The sequence below is a fragment of the Gymnodraco acuticeps genome, unplaced genomic scaffold (genome assembly GCF_902827175.1).
Source record: "Gymnodraco acuticeps unplaced genomic scaffold, fGymAcu1.1, whole genome shotgun sequence".
In the NCBI taxonomy this organism is placed as follows: Eukaryota; Metazoa; Chordata; class Actinopteri; order Perciformes; family Bathydraconidae; genus Gymnodraco; species Gymnodraco acuticeps.
The window spans coordinates 1-18189 of record NW_022991779.1 but is presented as its reverse complement, the minus strand read 5'-3'; the positions used below and the strand labels follow the sequence as shown (position 1 = coordinate 18189).

The 18189-nt window shown below is 39.4% G+C and overlaps 2 protein-coding genes across 2 annotated transcripts in view; one reads left to right on the top strand and one right to left on the bottom strand.

The window, feature by feature from the left end:
- Window positions 1-16137, bottom strand: part of LOC117535189 (mitochondrial import receptor subunit TOM20 homolog) — a 31840-nt gene extending 15703 nt beyond the window's left edge. Inside the window, exons 1-2 of the mRNA XM_034199579.1 lie at window positions 16123-16137; window positions 2541-2772 (exon numbers count right to left, since the gene is read on the bottom strand). Of these exons, the coding sequence (XP_034055470.1) occupies window positions 2541-2772; window positions 16123-16137 (247 nt within the window). The remainder of the gene's footprint in view (window positions 1-2540; window positions 2773-16122) is intronic.
- On the top strand, window positions 14993-18177 carry LOC117535181. The gene is made up of 2 exons (XM_034199565.1): window positions 14993-15459; window positions 16712-18177. Exon 2 carries the CDS (start codon window positions 16801-16803, stop codon window positions 17959-17961), a length of 1161 nt encoding a protein of 386 aa, XP_034055456.1. The 5' UTR covers window positions 14993-15459; window positions 16712-16800; the 3' UTR covers window positions 17962-18177.
- Window positions 18178-18189: the final 12 nt, after the last annotated feature.

The window sequence follows — 18189 nt, the reverse complement described above, 5'->3', positions numbered from 1 at the left end:
TTTTGTTTGAAGACAATCTTGCTACACCTTTTGTGCAAATGTTGCTGCATGTAATCAAAAGTATAACATTTTAACTACATATACTATCATTTGATTTGAATTAGGGCTGCACGATATTGGAAAAAACTGTTTTTTTCCCCCCTGCGATATATATTGCGATATGAAAAAATACAGGAATGGAAGAAAAGACAGTTTTTTTTTTTGTCCGCAAACCATCCTTTCTTGAAATTGAATGCTATACAATTGGTATTTTTCTAACTATATTTAACCGGATCAAGGATTTTAGTCACGGACGTCTGGATCTTAAGTTATCAGAGCAACAAGCTGAGCTAGCTCGGTTAGCAGCGCCGAACTGCCATGGAGAAACACATGAAACTACTTTATTCAGTGTTTTTACCTTTAATCACCAGGTCCGTTTGCTTTGGAGATTTGATTGTGATTGGTGGTTTGCTGTGCATGCAGAGCCTGCTTGTCACTCACTCAAGTACCCCTGACATGAGAGCAGCACGAGTTTTCCTTTTGTAGCAAGCAGCAAAAGAATTGTAACATGACGTGTTTGAGTTAATTTGCCTTCTTAATATCACACGTCCTAAAAAATAAAAGGAAAAAATTGCACGTCCTGCGATGTGGCTATCGCGCATATCGCGATTATCGTCACGACACGATATATCGTGCAGCCCTAATTTGAATCACAATGCACACTAACTTACATAACGAACTTAAGAGTCAACATGGAGGGCATTCAAATTGCAATGTTCAAAGCAACAGCTAACAATTGAGCAGCCGGTTAATTTCTAGTTTTTAAAAAAAAAATTAACTATACCAGTGTTAGTCAGACCCAAAGAATGATACCCTGATGTTGGGGATGCCCTGATTCAATACACTGGATTCAATACTAAACTTATTCATCTATTCAGGTATCTGGAAAGCGTCACCAATCCTCTTTAAATATAGTTTTCTGTTTTTTTACATTTTATTTTAAGTGGTAAAAAAATTCCTATGTGTGCATTACATTCGCAATATGTCTGTATATAACACATCTATGTCTACTTTTGTTTTCAATGTGCAGATATGGCTAGCTGTCTTCTATCAGAAGATCAGTTTCTCTGCTCCGTCTGTCTGGATTTGTTCACTGTTCCAGTCACTATACCATGTGGACACAACTTCTGCAAGAACTGCATCACTGAACACTGGGATATAGGTGACAATTGCCAGTGTCCCATGTGTATGGAGGCGTTTACCATAAGACCTGGTTTGAGAGTCAACACTTTACTTTCTGAAACGGTTGCTAAGTTCATAGAGGAAGCTAAACAGGAAGCTGAACAGGAAGCTAGAAGCAGCAGCAGCTCAGAGCAACAAGTCTTCAAACCAGGGGAAGTTCCCTGTGACGTCTGCACTGAAACCAAACTGAAGGCCCTGAAGTCCTGCCTGGTGTGTCGGACCTCATACTGTGAGACTCACCTGGAGCCTCACCTGACAGCCTCAGGCCTGAAAAGACATCAGTTGATCGACTCTGTGGAGAAGCTGGAAGACAGGATGTGTCCGAAGCACGATAAACCTCTGGAGCTGTTCTGTAAGACCGACCAGACATGTGTCTGCATTCTCTGCCATGTTTCAGACCACAAGATGCATGATGTGGTTCCTCTGAAAGAAGGATATGATGAAAAGAAGGCAGCGATGGTGAAGGCAGATGCTGAATCTCAGCAGATGATCCAGACAAGAAGAAAGAAGATCAAGGAGTTCAAAGAATCAGTTGACTTGAGTGAAAAAGATGCAGACAGAGAGATAACAGAAGGTGTTCAAGTCTTAACTGCTCTGAGGGAGTCTGTTGAGAGAGGACTGAACCAACTTATCGACACGGTTAGAATGAAGCAGAAAACAACAGAAAAACAGGCCAAGACTTTTATCAAAGACCTAGAGCAAGAAATCTCTAAGCTGAAAAAGAGAAGCGCTGAGATAGAGCGTCTTTCACACTGTGATGATCACCTTCATTTTCTCCAAGGTGTCCAGTCCCTAAAAATCCAACACCGACCACCCACCAAGAACTGGACAAATATCAGCTTTCATCCATCATATGAGGGCAGTGTGAGGAGAGCTGTGGCTGAGTTGAAAGACTCAATAAGTTTAGTAATGAAGAAGCAGCAGGAGGCGGAGCTGACGCAGCAGGAGGCGGAGCTGAAGAGGGTCCAGAGGTACGCAGTGGAGGTGACTTTTGATCCCGACACAGCAAATCCTGACATCGTCCTTTTTCCTGATGAAAAACATGCACGTCCTATTGAGGCAAAGCAGGATCTCCCAGACAATCCAGAAAGATTTTCTGATTGTGTTTGCGTCCTAGCAAAGCAGAGTTTCTGTTCAGGACAATTTTACTACGAGGTTCAAGTTGAAGGGAAGACTAACTGGATTTTAGGAGTGGTCAAAGAGTCGATCAACAGGAAGGGACAAAACCGACTGAGCCCTCTGTGGGGTAACTGGTCTATATGGAGAAATGGAAATGAGTACAAAGCTCATGATAATCCTCCAGTTACTCTCTCTCTGACGTCTCAGCCTCAGAAGGTGGGGGTGTTTGTGGATTATGAGGAGAGTCTGGTCTCTTTTTATGACGTAGATGCTCCAGCTCTGATCTACTCCTTCACTGGCTGCTCCTTCACTGAGAACCTCTACCCATACTTCAGTCCTGGTTGTTTTCACAGCAAAAACTCTGCACCTCTGATCATATTGCCTGTAGTCAGGGGCGGTTCTAGGGGGTGGGCAGGGGGTGCCAGTGCCCCCCTAACACTGACTTTGGACCCCCTTGTGGCCCGGCTGAAAATGAAGAAAATGAAGAAAAAGAAAAAAAACCTTTCCTGGCTGACGGAATAGGTGGAACTAATGCGATTCTAGTCGGACCCATTAGAGCGTAAAAACTGTAACTATAAGTATCTGAAACAAATACCAATAACTGTATTTCATTGTTTTCTTATGCGCAATTACTTAATACTAGGGGTGTAACGGTTCACAAACATTTCGGTTCGGTACGTACCTCGGTTTTTAGGTCACGGTTCGGTTCGGTACGTTTTCGGTACAGCAGAAAAAATTATCACAAAACATAAAATATATATTTTTTTATTATTATTAAACTGTGAATAATGTATTCACTCAAATAAATACAAAATATAATAAAATAAACATTAAGATGCAGTATTTCGATGAACTGAAATAATCTGTATTTGAACTTTACTGTACTAGTACTCACGAAACAAACTTAGTTTTGGGTTTTTAATTATTATTAAACTGTGAATATTCACTCAAATAAATACAAAATATAATAAAATAAACATTAAGGTGCAGCATTTCGATGAACTGAAATAATCTGAATTTGAACTGTACTGTACTAGTTCCTAAGCAGCCAGTTTGACATTATGACTTGCTTGTCATTGTATTTTCATGTTTTTTTTAAGAAAAATTTACTTGTCCACATTGCTTGCCGAAAGGGCAGATCTGCTAACACTAACAATTTCTCCTGCTGTGGAGAACACCCTCTCTAGGGACAGAGGTAGCAGATACAGCCAGGTAGCGCTTTGCTAACATGGCAACATAAGGATATTTGTCATTTGTAATAGCTTTGGCTCAGTCTAAACTTTTTGCGAGTGGCGGAGGCTTGGGTTTGCACTTCAGTCCTTTTTCTTTTGGTACCGGTGATATTCACATTCGGGTGATGCCTTTTCAAATGAGTGTGCAAGTTTGATGTATTGCCAGCCGCATAACCAATTTTAGTTGAACAATGCCGACAAACAGCTTTAGTTCGGTCCACCTGTCTTTGTCCGTCATCCTTGTACGTAACTGCGAAACCAAAATGTTCCCAAACCGGAGACTTCAATGATGCTGGAGGATTTTCAGCTCAACTTTATCTGCGTTCGCCATTTCCTCAAATTACTAACTACATTTGAACGCATCCCTGTGACCAGCTCTCTAGTATGCCTCTCGTCCAATGAAATGACTTGGTCGCTCTATGACGCGTTGAACCCAATGTGAGCAAATTACACTGAATGCTGCGACGCAGCACCTGAGATTACTTCCAAAAAGTTGTTCACGTTCTCAATTTGTTACGTTTAACGTTATATTCGTTCGGTACACACGTGTACCGAACCGAAGGGCCCGTACCGAATAATTTCGGTATGGGTACGTGTACCGTTACATCCCTACTTAATACTGTCTTTGTCTTTTTTGTCCTGCATTTATTGTGCCCCTCTCAGAAAATAACTGGCCCCACCCCAGTCAAATTGGTCTAGAATCGCCACTGCCTGTCATAGTCAACTAATCACTCATCTCATTTCATGTGTTGATTTATTTTTCATTCAAGGGAACAAATGTACATGTTTAATGGAAAACTTAATAGTTTGTTTTATTTTCTACATATTAAAAGGTGGGGTAGGTAATTTTGGAGAAACCAGCTCGAGTGCGCTAGAATTTGAAAATACACAGCCGGAAAAAATGTGCCACTTCTTTACAAAGCCCCTCCTCCAACACACACGAACGCGCACATGACCAATGAGGGCACGAGATAAGTTTGTGCCCAGATGGAAGGCTGACAGGCAGGTAGGCCATCCAGTTACTTTAGCCGGGCCGGCTCAGATGATTGGTCTTGCTTTTTACAGCGCTACGGCTTCCACAGATGACATTTTTGTATGTATTTATTGTCAAAGCATTTAATATATTCATTGCTATCGGGATGTTAAGTGCATTCCATGCAATATAACAAAAAGTGTTTCTGAAATAAATGACATACCCCACCTTTAACTTTACTGTGGTAAATTACCTATCTTTTTTCTATGTATTGATTTTTTTAAAAGGGAACTTAATGTACACATACATCTTATTTCCAGTGGTGACTCGTCATTAGGGGCAGGTAGGCTGCAGTAGGTAGGTACACAGCCCCACCTACAGTCAGCAGAAATGAATTCAAATAATAATTCAAAAATATGTATAAAATATATGTTAAAATATATTTTAAGATCATGTTTAGTCGTCTGATTCGTCTCTACATTGCTGTTTTAGTCTGCGTTCTTCTGATTAGTGTCTACAGTGTGTCTATCAGGGTTCATACACTTTTTCACCAATGCTTTTCAATGACTTTTCCATGACCTTTACCTAATTTTCCATGACCAAAAAAAAAAGACCACTGAAAATGGTTTATTTTAACATGGAACAGGAAAATAAGGTCTGCATATGAAACATGTGCTTATCTAAAACAAATCAAATAGTAGGCTTACTAGCTTCTACAGGCTGAAGCAACTGTAGTCAGGGATGCAAACTCATCAGGTATGAAAAAGTTGACAAGGACCCGAGCCCCCGACCCCACGGAATATCGGCTTTAAAATGAGGAATAACAGAGGATTTTAGCAGTCAGAACAACTAAAGCAGCAGGTAATAATAACAGAAACGCCAAAGTGTCACATCTAATAGAAATATATAAAAGCATTTATTTGAATTGTGTAGCAGTCAGTTTATAATTTTGGCAGCACTGTTGAGCATTTTGAAAATGTATTTTCATGCCTCTGTGCAAGGCTTAGTCTTTCTATCTGTATAGCCACTGGTGTGAAGTAACTAAGTTCATAAACTCAAGTACTATACTTGGGTACAATTTTGAGATACTTGTACTTTATTTAAGTATTTCAATGTTTTGCTACTTTGTACTTCTACTCCTCTACAGTTCAGAGGTACATGGTGTACTTCTACTCCACTACATGTATTTAATACCTTTAGTTACTTTACAGATCTGGATGAATGATGTGAAATATAATCAAGTGTTAAATCAGACTTTAGTTCCACCTGGAGTAAATCCACAAGCTACCCTGCAGTATACAAAGTCATTCAAACTAGCTGCACCTTTACCAGCTTTGAGAACACTTTAATGATCAATCATTATAAAACACATCATATATATTATTCTGAAATGGACCAATCTGCACAATGACTACTTTTACTGTCGCTACTTTCACTATATTTTGATGATAATACTTTTCTACTTTTACTTGAGGAACATTTTGAATACAGGACTTTTACTGTGATAGAGTATTCCTCTGGTACTTCTACTTTTACTCAAGTACAAGATCTGAGTACTTCTACTTTTATTAAGTACAAGATCTGAGTACTTCTACTTTTACTCAAGTACAAGACCTGAGTACTTCTACTTTTATTAAGTACAAGATCTGAGTACTTCTACTTTTACTCAAGTACAAGATCTGAGTACTTCTACTTTTATTAAGTACAAGATCTGAGTACTTCTACTTTTACTCAAGTACAAGATCTGAGTACTTCTACTTTTATTAAGTACAAGATCTGAGTACTTCTACTAAAGTACAAGATCTGAGTACTTTTACTTTTACTCAAGTACAAGATCTGAGTACTTCTACTTTTATTAAGTACAAGATCTGAGTACTTCTACTTTTATTAAGTACAAGATCTGAGTACTTCTACTTGTATTAAGTACAATATCTGAGTACTTCTACTTTTACTCTAGTACAATATCTATACTTATACCACCTCTGTTTATAGCCTATGAAAAAAACTATTAGAAAACGAAGGCTAAAGCTAACGTTAGCAGATAGTGACAATGATATTGCGACAGAAAAATGTTTCAGTTCACATCACGCTCTGCCGCTCTGCTCTGAACACCTGAACGGCCCGTTCTAACAGCTGTTCACAGTCTGTGCCACAGTGACTCCGCACAGTTAACGAACGCACCGTAGATAATGTAGCTGACCCTCATCCCGGAGCAGCAGAGTTCAGCCGGCCCGACAGGCAAGAAGACTCGAGCACACAGCTCGTGCTTCATATATAAAAAAAAATAAGACCATGCACGTCATGATGGCACATAACAGCTCGCGACCGCAGATTATTTCGGCGATTAGATAAAATGTAAATTATATTTGACGCAACTTTAGTTACTTTTCCAAAACTTTGGGAAAAATATTGTTTTCCATAACTTTTCCAGGGCCTGGAATTTGCATTTTGAATTTCCATGACTTTTCCAGGTTTTCAATGACCGTACGAACCCTGGTCTATTGAGCCGTGTAGAGCAAGCCCCGATCTAGCCCCTCTCTCTTCTGTCCAAGTGAACGTGTACTGTGAAAACGACACTGTGCATGCTCAGAGTCTTTTTGTATTCAATGTGTGCGGCATAAAAAAAATCACAAGTGGGGCAAAGTGCTGGCAACCCCACCAAAACGTCATCTCATAATTCAGAGCTGATTGGCTGTAAGTATGTGTGCCGCGAAAAGTGTAGTTGTGAAGAGGAGACGAGAGAGAGCAGCTTATAGCGATTAAAATCAGTGAAACGGAAAGAAAATGAATGAAGTTGACCATCTACTTCAGCTTTGGTAAGTTTGTTTTATGTCATATCTTTTGTTGATCTTCTGTGTTTTGCCAATAGGCTATTGCTCTGCTGGATCGATTGATATTGTGACCTCCGATTGTATTTACCTGTTATTTGAAGTGAATTTTTGTTTTTAGGATGACTTTCAACATCTGTCCAGGGACTACAGACGAAAAATAGCCTGTTGGCTAACTCTGGCGCATTTACAGAAATGTCAATCAATGTGCACTGTCACTGTCAAATAAATATATAAATAAATAAAATAAATAGTGTCTGTGTTTGCCTTATATTTACAGTATATGGTGTTTTAATGCTGAAGCATTACGGTTGTTGTTATTGTTAAGTATTGCTTTGTGATGGTGCCCTTTACTGCATGTACTAAGGTGCATTACAATTAGTGTTGTCACGATACCAACATTTTGGTTTTAATACCAAGTCAAGAATTGCGATTCCGATTCTTTTTCAATACTTTAAAAAAAAAAATGTTGTGCTTTATTTCACACCAGAACCACATTGGTAAGTTAGCTAAAAAGATAGCCATAGTAGACAGTTATCATTGCCATTAATTGCCTCGGCAAACTACGAAAACGTTAATTTGTCACAAAATAAATTACACTGGTTTGACTTAGATTTGAGGGCTTGAGCATGATGTAATTATGTTATCTATCACATTCGCTAACCTGTCTGTCTTTAAATTCTTTAAACAGCTCTGGATGCCGGTCGGCGAGGTGCTTAGCCAATTTTGATGTGTTGGCTCCCTTGGTTTGCAGGGATCTAAAACATTTCTCACAGACAGGCCTCGTGGTGTCCGTAGGCTTGCCCTCACTGTCAGAGATATAGCTAAAATACTTCCAAATTTCACTTCTGGCGTCTTTTTTGTCAACAAGCCGAGGCGCAGCGGCAGTTGCACTCCCACTTGCAGCCATGCTTCTCGTTTTCTCACATGCTCTGGCAGCTAGCGCGTGCACGAGAGAGGGGAGGCACTTAGAGCGTGCTTGAGAGGGGAGGGACTGCAGGCACGGCTGCAGGGAGTGGAAGCAGAGCGCTGAACACACGGCTCTTATTAAAACAGCGCTTTCTCACCAGAGTACTTTCCCCGTCATTCTTAAAGTACCGATACTAATGAAACGGAGGAATCGTAACGTTTTTAACGGCAGGGTATCGCGGTACCTTTCAAGTATCGGTACACCGTGCAACACTAATTACAATATGACATCCCCACGCTGTGTACGTAAATGTATGCACTGACAGTGTTGCTCCGTGCTCTTCATTCATGGCTTCCGACAGTATGTCATTTGACACACCCCCCCCTTTCTATCGGGACCATGGATAGCCTACAGCTATTTGTTTACGTGTTTAAAAAAGCACCAGAAGCTTATATATATATAAACATCTAAGTTGTTTCTACCCCACCACTTGTGTGCATATAAAAACGCCACTGCTTATTTCTGACATAATCTATTTACTGTGTTGATTGGTTCACACATAATTGTGAAGATTTAGTTCATCATCTGTATCACAATACATGGGCAACACATCATTTTGTTGCATTCATCTCTCCAACCATGCATCGTGACCCACATGTGTGCAGATTACAGTATGAGTGAAAGAACCATCTATATGCAATATTTTTAAATAAATACAGTAACAATAGTGAGTGAGTGAGTGAGTGAGTGAGTGAGTGAGTGAGTTTGTAAACGCAAACTCCTACTCCAAAAAAAAAGTGTAATTTTGTCATCTCCTAGCACGGGAATAACTAACAACAACAACATTTTGGAAACAAAAAACAATTAAGCTTTAAAAAAGAGACTCTGAATAAAATCAGAGACTGCACCAGACTGTTTAACCAGTTTAGCCCTGAGCCTGTTTTTCAGGTCTCAGGCTCGAAAATGACATTCCCAGATCAAATGACCATATCTTCACTTCTATAAAGGGTTAAATTAATAATCTTTTCTCTCAAAGTAATGATAAACCTGTGAGTTGGATGTAGAAAAGTCAGAATCAATATAGATGTTTTTTTATTTTAAAGAAAATTCAGATTTAACATAGTAAAAAACTGTAAATTATAGTGTCCGTCCAAAAATTATTTTGTACTTATAGTGAAAACTACCCTTGGATGATGGGTTAGCAGACTAAAAGCTTTAGGAATCCAAAGTACAACATATAATAAGTACCCTGTATCAAGAGTGATGCAAAACAAGTGACATTTGACCTTTTTAGAGAGGTTTAGCAAAAAAAACTCCACCTTTGAGGTGATTTGGGTGGAAATGGGGGTTTTACCGTTTCTCTGGAACCCATTGGTGGATTTTGGTGATTGACATCTCTTTCTGACCGTTAGAGCCAATAGAATAGAAGGGGAATCTTCCCACTCACACAGTCTAAAACCAAAAGGTGTGGGCTAGGGCTGAACGATATATCGTGTCATGGCGATAACCGCGATATGCGCATGCGCGATATTCACACCGCAGGGACGTGCGGTTTTATTCATTTAAAAAAAAAAATGCTAACGCACTTTAGCACAGAATTCAAAATAAAGATACCCTTATTACTTAACAAACTGCACATACAATATATCCGATTAAAGCTGAGACTCCACAGATTATTTAAGTATAGTATCTAAACGATCCGGTCAATCTGATCAAAAGACGTGTTCAATGGCATTAAAACGAGAAAAAAGGCGGCTGAATCGGTTGATCCATAGGTTAATAATCTATCTGTGGCTTTGAAGCAATTGTTTATAATCCATAATTCCATTTTTATGTAAAAATCGGAGCACAAAAGTTAGCTAGGTATGCAGCTTCCGGTTTTGGCTACGCGTCACTCTCACTCCTTATTTATTCATGTGTTGGTGTGCGGAGAACTTCCCCTCGATTCCATTGGCTCTAGCGGTTATAAAGAGATTTCATTCGTCAAAATCGACCAAGGGGGGCCAGAGATATGGAAAATCCACCCAAATGACCCCAGAAGTGTTTTTTGTTGCTAAATCTCTCTAAAAAGGTCAAATGTCACTTGTTTTGCATCAATCTTGATACAGGGTACTTATTATATGTTGTACTTTGGATTCCTAAAGCTTGTAGTCTACTAACCCATCATCCAAGGGTAGTTTTCACTATAAGTAAAAAATAATTTTTGGACGGACACTATAATTTACAGTTATGTTCAATCTGAATTTTCTTTAAAATAAAAAACATCTATATTGATTTTGACTTTTCTACATCCAACTCACAGGTTTATCATTACTTTGAGAACAAAGATTATTAATTTAACCCTTTTAGAAGAGAAGATATGCTCATTTGTTCTGGGAATGTCATTTTCGAGCCTGAGACCTGAAAAACAGGCTCAGTGCTTAAGGCGAGACACCCCAGGTGAATAGGGTAATTTTTTTAACTTAAAGGTATCAGCTAGAAATTTCTCCAGTTAATTACTTACAATAAGGCAATTGTCTTTTGTATTACAAGTTTTCTGAAATAGCATGTTTAAATATGCAAATTATCCATGATCTCATTAAATATGCACATATTTTAACTAGGGCCGGGACTTTAACGCGTTAATTAAGATTAATTAATTACACAAAAATTAACGCGTTAAAAAAATTAACGCATTTTAATCGCACTTATTTTTGCACCGCGGAACGTTTCTCACTGGATGAGTTTCAGGCGTACCGATTATACTGGAGCACCAACTAACGTTCATGACTTCAGACAACAACAAACCACAGTGAACAACAGTGGGAAATGTTGTTTTAAAAAAACGGACGGATGGAAGCGTCGATAAGAGCACGGTTGTGTGCAAATTATGCAAAAAGGAATTCGCATATCACCGCAGCACATCAAGCCTCAAGTATCACCTCAATGCAAAACATATAGCAGCTAGCGTGGAAGCGTGGACGTTAGCCTCTTTTATCGCGTTCACACCAAAAAGAGCCGGTACTAAAATTAGTTCATGAGAACCTTTTTACCCCCACGAAAGTCCCTGCTAGAGAGCAGGGACTTTCGTGCGGCTCTCTTGTGAGAAAAGAGCTATATTTCTGATTGGCTGGGCGGATTGCAAACCACGCCCCGTAAAACTCCCAAAAAGTTTTGTGAAGCCGCCATTTTATTATCCTCGCATTAGCATTATTAGCATTAGCCCAGCGCAGAAACGCAGAGAGACTAACTTATGGCAACACAAAATAAAACATGGGAGCGGTGGAGATGAGGAGGTGTCGGCGTTCTGGCGATTTACTCAGAAGGCTTCAGTAGAAGCTGCTGGGAGTCCCAGCAGCTTCTACTGAAGCCAGTCCCCAACTCCGGGGACTTCCGGCCGGGGACTTTGGGCGGCAGTATACGCCGGGAAGTGGTTTGCGGCCTGCCAGTAAACCCAAAGCAGAAGAAGAAGAAGTGACGTCAGCGGCTTCATTTGCCTAATCCACCCCCAGGTTCAAAGAGTTCTCATGAACTAAATTCTCATGAACCTTTGTGGGAAAAGTACTGCGGTGTGAATGCGCCTAATGGTATACTAAAATCCATGTGAAAAAAAATTGCTTCTCACTGTTCTTAGGTCAAATATGTATATGCGATTAAAAATGCGATTAATTTCGATTAATTAATTACAAAGCCTCTAATTAATTAGATTAATTTTTTTAATCGACTCCCGGCCCTAATTTTAACACATTTCAGGAATCGAAATCTGAACTTTGGATATAGCCAGATTCAAAATTCTTGTTTCATTTTGTAGTCATATTAGTATCTAAGGCTTTTACAGAAGGGATATTGGATATCTCTTTTTATCACTCCATAAATCAGAAAATACTGTCGTCAGCCCTAAAATATCCATTTTCGCCATGTTTTTAGGTATACAATGTTGTATAATTCAGGCTATGAATTATATATGAACAAACCCTTCAGTAAAAGCCTTCATAATATTGATAGGAATATAACTGGAAGGTTTGGTGTATGTACGTGCTACTGAAGTTGAAATTTCGAACTCAGAGTAGGAGAAAAAACTCATTTTGAGAAAACGACCTTTAAAGATTGCAGTGAGGCGCTAGCTAAACCCTCCTGTTCTTTGGATGACAGCTTGCGCATCGACGCACTCCGTGAAGGTATTTCATGTTCAGGGTCATTTTTTTTTTTTATAACCTTGCTTCGTGCAAGTGACAATTGTTGTCGTCTTCTCTGTGAACGTTTTTTTCGCCGTTCTTTTGGCATTTTGAGATTTCAATTTCTAGCTGAAAGCTAACCAGGAAGTGTTTTAGCACACCACGTGACGCATCTGAACGAATCACGTTTTCAGAAATTGACACCAGCCAATGAGATTTCGTTTCTTGGTTTAAGACCCCTTTGTGCTTTCACGATTGGTTGCTGATACAAAGGAAATGACCATATTTGGATCCGATGAGATTGTGCAGGAGAGACGGAGCTTTCCAGCGATACCTCTGTTGACATGGTGCACACAGCGGTCGCGGTACTTTATATTACGTTAGAATGCTAACTTTTGGTGAATTTAGGAGAAATCTACAGACGCAAATAGACAAACTATAGTAAAATAAACACTTAAATGTGTATTTTGTACGTTTTCCTTCCAAAAGCCTGAAAGAAAACATGTTATGGAATCAAAATAGCACAAAATCTCAAAATTGACCAGTACTTGAAAAACGATGTTTTTGCCTGCCGTGTCTCGCCTTAAGTAGGTGAATTAACTCAAACACGTAATTTAACAATTATTTTGCTGCTTGCTACAAAAAGAAAACTTGCACGGCTCTCATGTCAGGGGTACTTGAGTGAGTGACATGCAGGCTCTGCATGCACAGCAAACCACCAATCACAATCATTCTTGATCAGATCACAGCAGGCCCCGCCCCGCTAGTTTGCAGACCATCAAAACACCGGTAAAAAATGAGCGAGAAACAGGAGGACAATACCTTCATCCGGTTAAATATAGTTAAAAAAAAAACGGAATATATATCGCAGGGGGGGAAAAATCGCAATGTCAGTTTTTTTCAATATCGTGCAGCCCTAGTGTGGGCTTCGTGCAGCCCTAGTGTGGGCTTCGTGCACACAGTTTTGCACCAGAGTGAAGCTGTCTCTAGGTCTGACTTCTAGAAACGGAAATGCAGGTTTATTGCTTATGGATTATCAGAAATCATTTCAAAGGGACAAAGACACATTGGATTAACCTATGGATTAACTTCAGCAGCGTGTTTATCGTTTTAATGCCATTGAAGACCACTTTTGACCAGACTACGACACAGGTGAGCCATGTTAGCGTTTTTAGCTACCTAGCGCCACATGTTTTGATGTCTTGCCTTGTTATTATCTCCGCGAGTTCATATAATTGAGTGATAATGAGGGTACCCTTCGATTCTGTGTCACCTCACGATGTGAAACGATGGGTTGGATGTGCAGCAAAGATAAATAATAAGGTTTTGAGAGTGAATTTCGGTGCAGTCATCCGTTAGCATTTTTCGCTCGTTGCCAATTCAGAGGCTCAGCGTTAGAATTGTGGTTTTTTTTTGGAAAAAAATGTTTAAATGATCAGTTAGATGAGTTTCTTTCCGTTACATGGATATAAAACATTCATAGTTTATTCAATGAACATGCCCTCAGACACTGTTTCCTGCAAGATGTTGCGGCAGTGCCCCGGTACCGGGGTCTCTCGGGCTTAACAGGTTAAGAGTGTTGGTCTCCTGCACACAGAGATATTAAAGGTGGAAGTGTTTCTTTCTCCTTAAGCCGCCTCATGTCACTGTTTTGAAAAAACCCATAGTCTCTCCATTTGGCTGAAAGCCCAGCTGGCAGCACAGCCATGTCAACTGTGTTGTTGAGTAACAGTTTAATGAATGAGTCTGTGTTGCTGCTGAAGTGCCCTGTAGTGAAGTTAGTAGTGACAGAATGAAATGGTGAGTATGTTTTTTTCAACCTGAGGGTCGCGTTAAAGATTTAAAGGGAGATAATGAGTCCTTGATTATTATTTAAGATATAGGATTAGGGCGTGCTGAAGACCTCAACACAAGCTATGTTCTAGCTAAAGATCTAAAATAACAACAGTCATCAGAAGAGAGACAAAAACACTGTCAAAAAGAAGCATATTAAATATACAGGATTTAAAAATAAAATGTAAAAACAGAAGTATTGTGTGTTTGAAATCAAGAAACTCTTCATAAATAGGATTTTGATTCAGACCCAAACTCCAATTCTAATACATTTAATATATCTCAAAATCAACATTACCGTGCTAATATCTACAAGTTGCATACCAGAAAGAGAATTTGGAGTATTCTATCAGTTCGGCATGTGTCATCTAAGTCCAATAGCATTAGCATATTCATTCAATATTTAAATAAAACAACTATTGACAACAGCACCAAGAACAGAGTGTGGATACTAGAAAAGGTGATACTTGAAAATAAAAGAGCTTTCTATTTAAAGCAGTGTTTCCCGTACATTGATTTATTTGTGGCGGGCCGCCACAATTAAATATCGTCCGCCACAAATAGATCTCATAAAAAAATTATTATTTTTATTTACTTTTATTTTGGTGGTCTAATCTAATGGATAGTGAGGTGGGCTGATTATCGGAAGGTTGCAAGTTCAAATCCCGCCTGGAACACCACTACTAGTGTGCCTTTGAGTAAGGCACTTAGCCCTCCCCAGATAGCAAAAGATATTAATTCAACATTGGATTTTGGTTAGATTGGTTATTTTTGGTTGAGGTTGAAAAATCAATGTTGATTCGATGTGTTTTTACAAATACCATTTCAACGTTTGAAAAAATGTTGTTGAATCAATGTAATATAGATGCCGGTTTTTCAACGTTGAAATTCCCTACATTGAATTGACATTGTTTCAACGTGTGGCGCTATCCCCTCTCGGGCGAGATCCTGACCCAGCGTCGGAGGCGGGGTCTGGTTCTTTCCTATGAGAGCTGCTGTGCATGAAGACAAAATGGCCCAAGTTTTGAGAGAGCGAAACGTCACAGATTACCCGTCATGCCTGTTGCACATTGCACTTAATCTTGAAAGCACGTTGGTCACGTGAAAGAGCGTAAGAGGGTGTGGAGGAAGGCAGGCAGTTCAGTTGCCGCCAAGCCGCCTGAAGAGAAGAGACAGATATCACAAATCGGTAAGAAATGTAACGTGACCGTTGTGCATGCCTACTCTATATGTTCACCTCAGTTACACCCTGTTATGTTTTTTTAGGCTATTCAGAGCGCAAAAGTGGGAACTAATTACTTATAATAATATATATCATCAACGAATTTAACGTCGTTCATCCCATGACGCAGTTGATATTTTATTGCCCTGACTAGCACCTAGCTAACGCAGCGCTAGCTAACATAATCTGACATTAAACTCTACCATCCTACAGAAATTACATAAAGTGTCCACTGATGCAGTCAAGCTAAAGCATTATTTAGGATATTTGGGTGAAATTGTGCATATTTTTTGTTATAATATAGCCTATATCATAAATTAATTAAACAGTTCATCGCATGACGCAGTTGATATTTTATTGCCCTGACTAGCACCTAGCTAACGCAGCGCTAGCTAACATAATCTGACATTAAACTCTACCATCCTACAGAAATTACATAAAGTGTCCACTGATGCAGTCAAGCTAAAGCATTATTTAGGATATTTGGGTGAAATTGTGCATATTTTTTTGTTATAATATAGCCTATATCATAAATTAATTAAACAGTTCATCGCATGACGCAGTTGATATTTTCTTGCCCTGGCTAGCACCTAGCTAACGCAGCAGATACACTAGCTAACACAATCTGACATTAAACTCTACCATCCTACTAGGGATGCCAGCGATTAATCTATTATTCGTTACAGTCTCCATAATCGAAGATTATTTTTAAAATTCGATTTTATTTATATATTTTTTTTATTATTTATGTTTTTTTTTTTTTTTTTCTGGCTTAGTTTCAACCAAAATATAGACTAATAATAGTAATAGTATTAATAATTGTAAATGGCCATTGGTCACAACACCAGTTTTGACTGTAAAACTTGGAGGAAGCCAGCAGCGCAGGCTGCCCTGCGCAGACTGCTGCTGCAGCTTGCTACAACACCGACCCCCGCCGATTTTGATCATGGTCAGTTTCTGGCATCCCTACATCCTACAGAAATTACATCAAAGTTGGGTCTGATACAGTCAAGCTAAAGCATCATATAGGATATTTGGGTAAAATGTATGTCCTAGGGGTCCTGGACTCCTGGTTGAAGACCCATGGAATAAAACGTGTAATTCTAGGGAATTTCGTCAGTACAGTTATATTTGCATTGCACCAGGAGGCTGATATATATTTGTACTGTTAGTTTATGCATACTGATTTTTAATCTGCTTTGTTTTCCTCCATTTTCAGGATTATACTACAAGACGAGTCAAGGGGATCACTGCAATACACAAGGCCAAGTAAAGTAATTATAGCAGTGCCACCTCTCTTTACCTAAGATGGCTTCTTATTGGTCTAAAAGACGTAGAGTCATCAGAACTGTAAGGGACATGGAGAAAGATATCCTTAAGGAATACGAGGAAACTCTTTATAATAACAAGTCACATTTAGACCCCTGTGTGAATAGGGAACCACCCTTCAGAATCTCACACGTTTCCCAACTAGATACACCACTAGCTTCCCATGTACACATGGAAAATGATCATACTGATGGTAGTTTAGCTGGAGATGATGAAGTTGAATCAGATCATGTACAAATGGGAAATGATCATACTGATGGTAGTGTGGCTGGGAATGTTGAATCAGATTCTGACTCCGACAGCCATGACGAGCATCAGCCTAGTCAGGATCTGCTTATGAGGAGCCTAAGATATTGGGCAACATCCTACTCAATCAATCTGGTTGCTTTGTCTGCTCTGCTGTCCATCTTAAAGCTTTTTCACCCTATGCTCCCTAAGGATGGAAGAACTCTGCTTAGAACACAACATGATGTTGCAACCACTCAAATGCAAGGTGGCGAGTACTACCATTTTGGATTGGTGCAAGGGATACTTTCACGATTGAAATGTTTGAGTTTACCAGTGAGCCTCAGAACTCTTACTTTACAGTTCAACATAGATGGTCTCCCTCTCTTTAAGAGTTCAAGACTTCAATTCTGGCCTATACTTGCAATTCTGAAATGTGATTATACTAAGTCCCCATTTATTGTCGGTATCTTTTGTGCTTTAAGCAAGCCCAAGTGTGTTGTTGAGTATCTGCAGCAATTTATTAGCGACCTTAAAAATGTACTGGCTAATGGCGTTGTTCATAATGGTAACCGATTGAAAGTACTGGTTTCCTCATTTGTGTGTGATGCTCCAGCCAGAGCCTACGTTAAGAATATCAAGTCACATAATGGCTATTCAGGGTGTGACAAGTGTGATCAACATGGTGTGTGGAGGAAGAAAATGACTTATCCTGAAACAAATGTCAGGCTCAGGACAGACTCAAGTTATTGTGATATGATTGATGAAGAACATCACTTGAAACAGACACTCAGTCCTTTAACAGGGACAGTAAAGATGGTTTCTTCATTCCCAATAGATTATATGGCACCTCTGTTGTCTTGGTGTGATGAGAAAACTGTTGAATATGTGGTTAAAGGGCAATCTAGCCACTAGGCTTCCTTCACAAACTGTTAACAGTATATCAAGCAAACTGCTGGGGTTACATTCCCACACCCCTTGTGAATTCAATCGCAAGCCAAGGGGTTTGAATGAGCTGGATCGTTGGAAAGCTACAGAGCTCCGATCCTTCATACTGTACTGGGGCCCTGTAGTTCTGAAGGATTGCCTTCCCAGTGAGATTTATGACAACTTTATGTTGTTTTCAGTGGCCATGTATTTGTT

Excerpts from the sequence above, each read along its gene's own strand:
- LOC117535181 (XM_034199565.1), top strand. The coding sequence starts at position 16,801 with ATGGCTTCTTATTGGTCTAAAAGACGTAGAGTCATCAGAACTGTAAGG.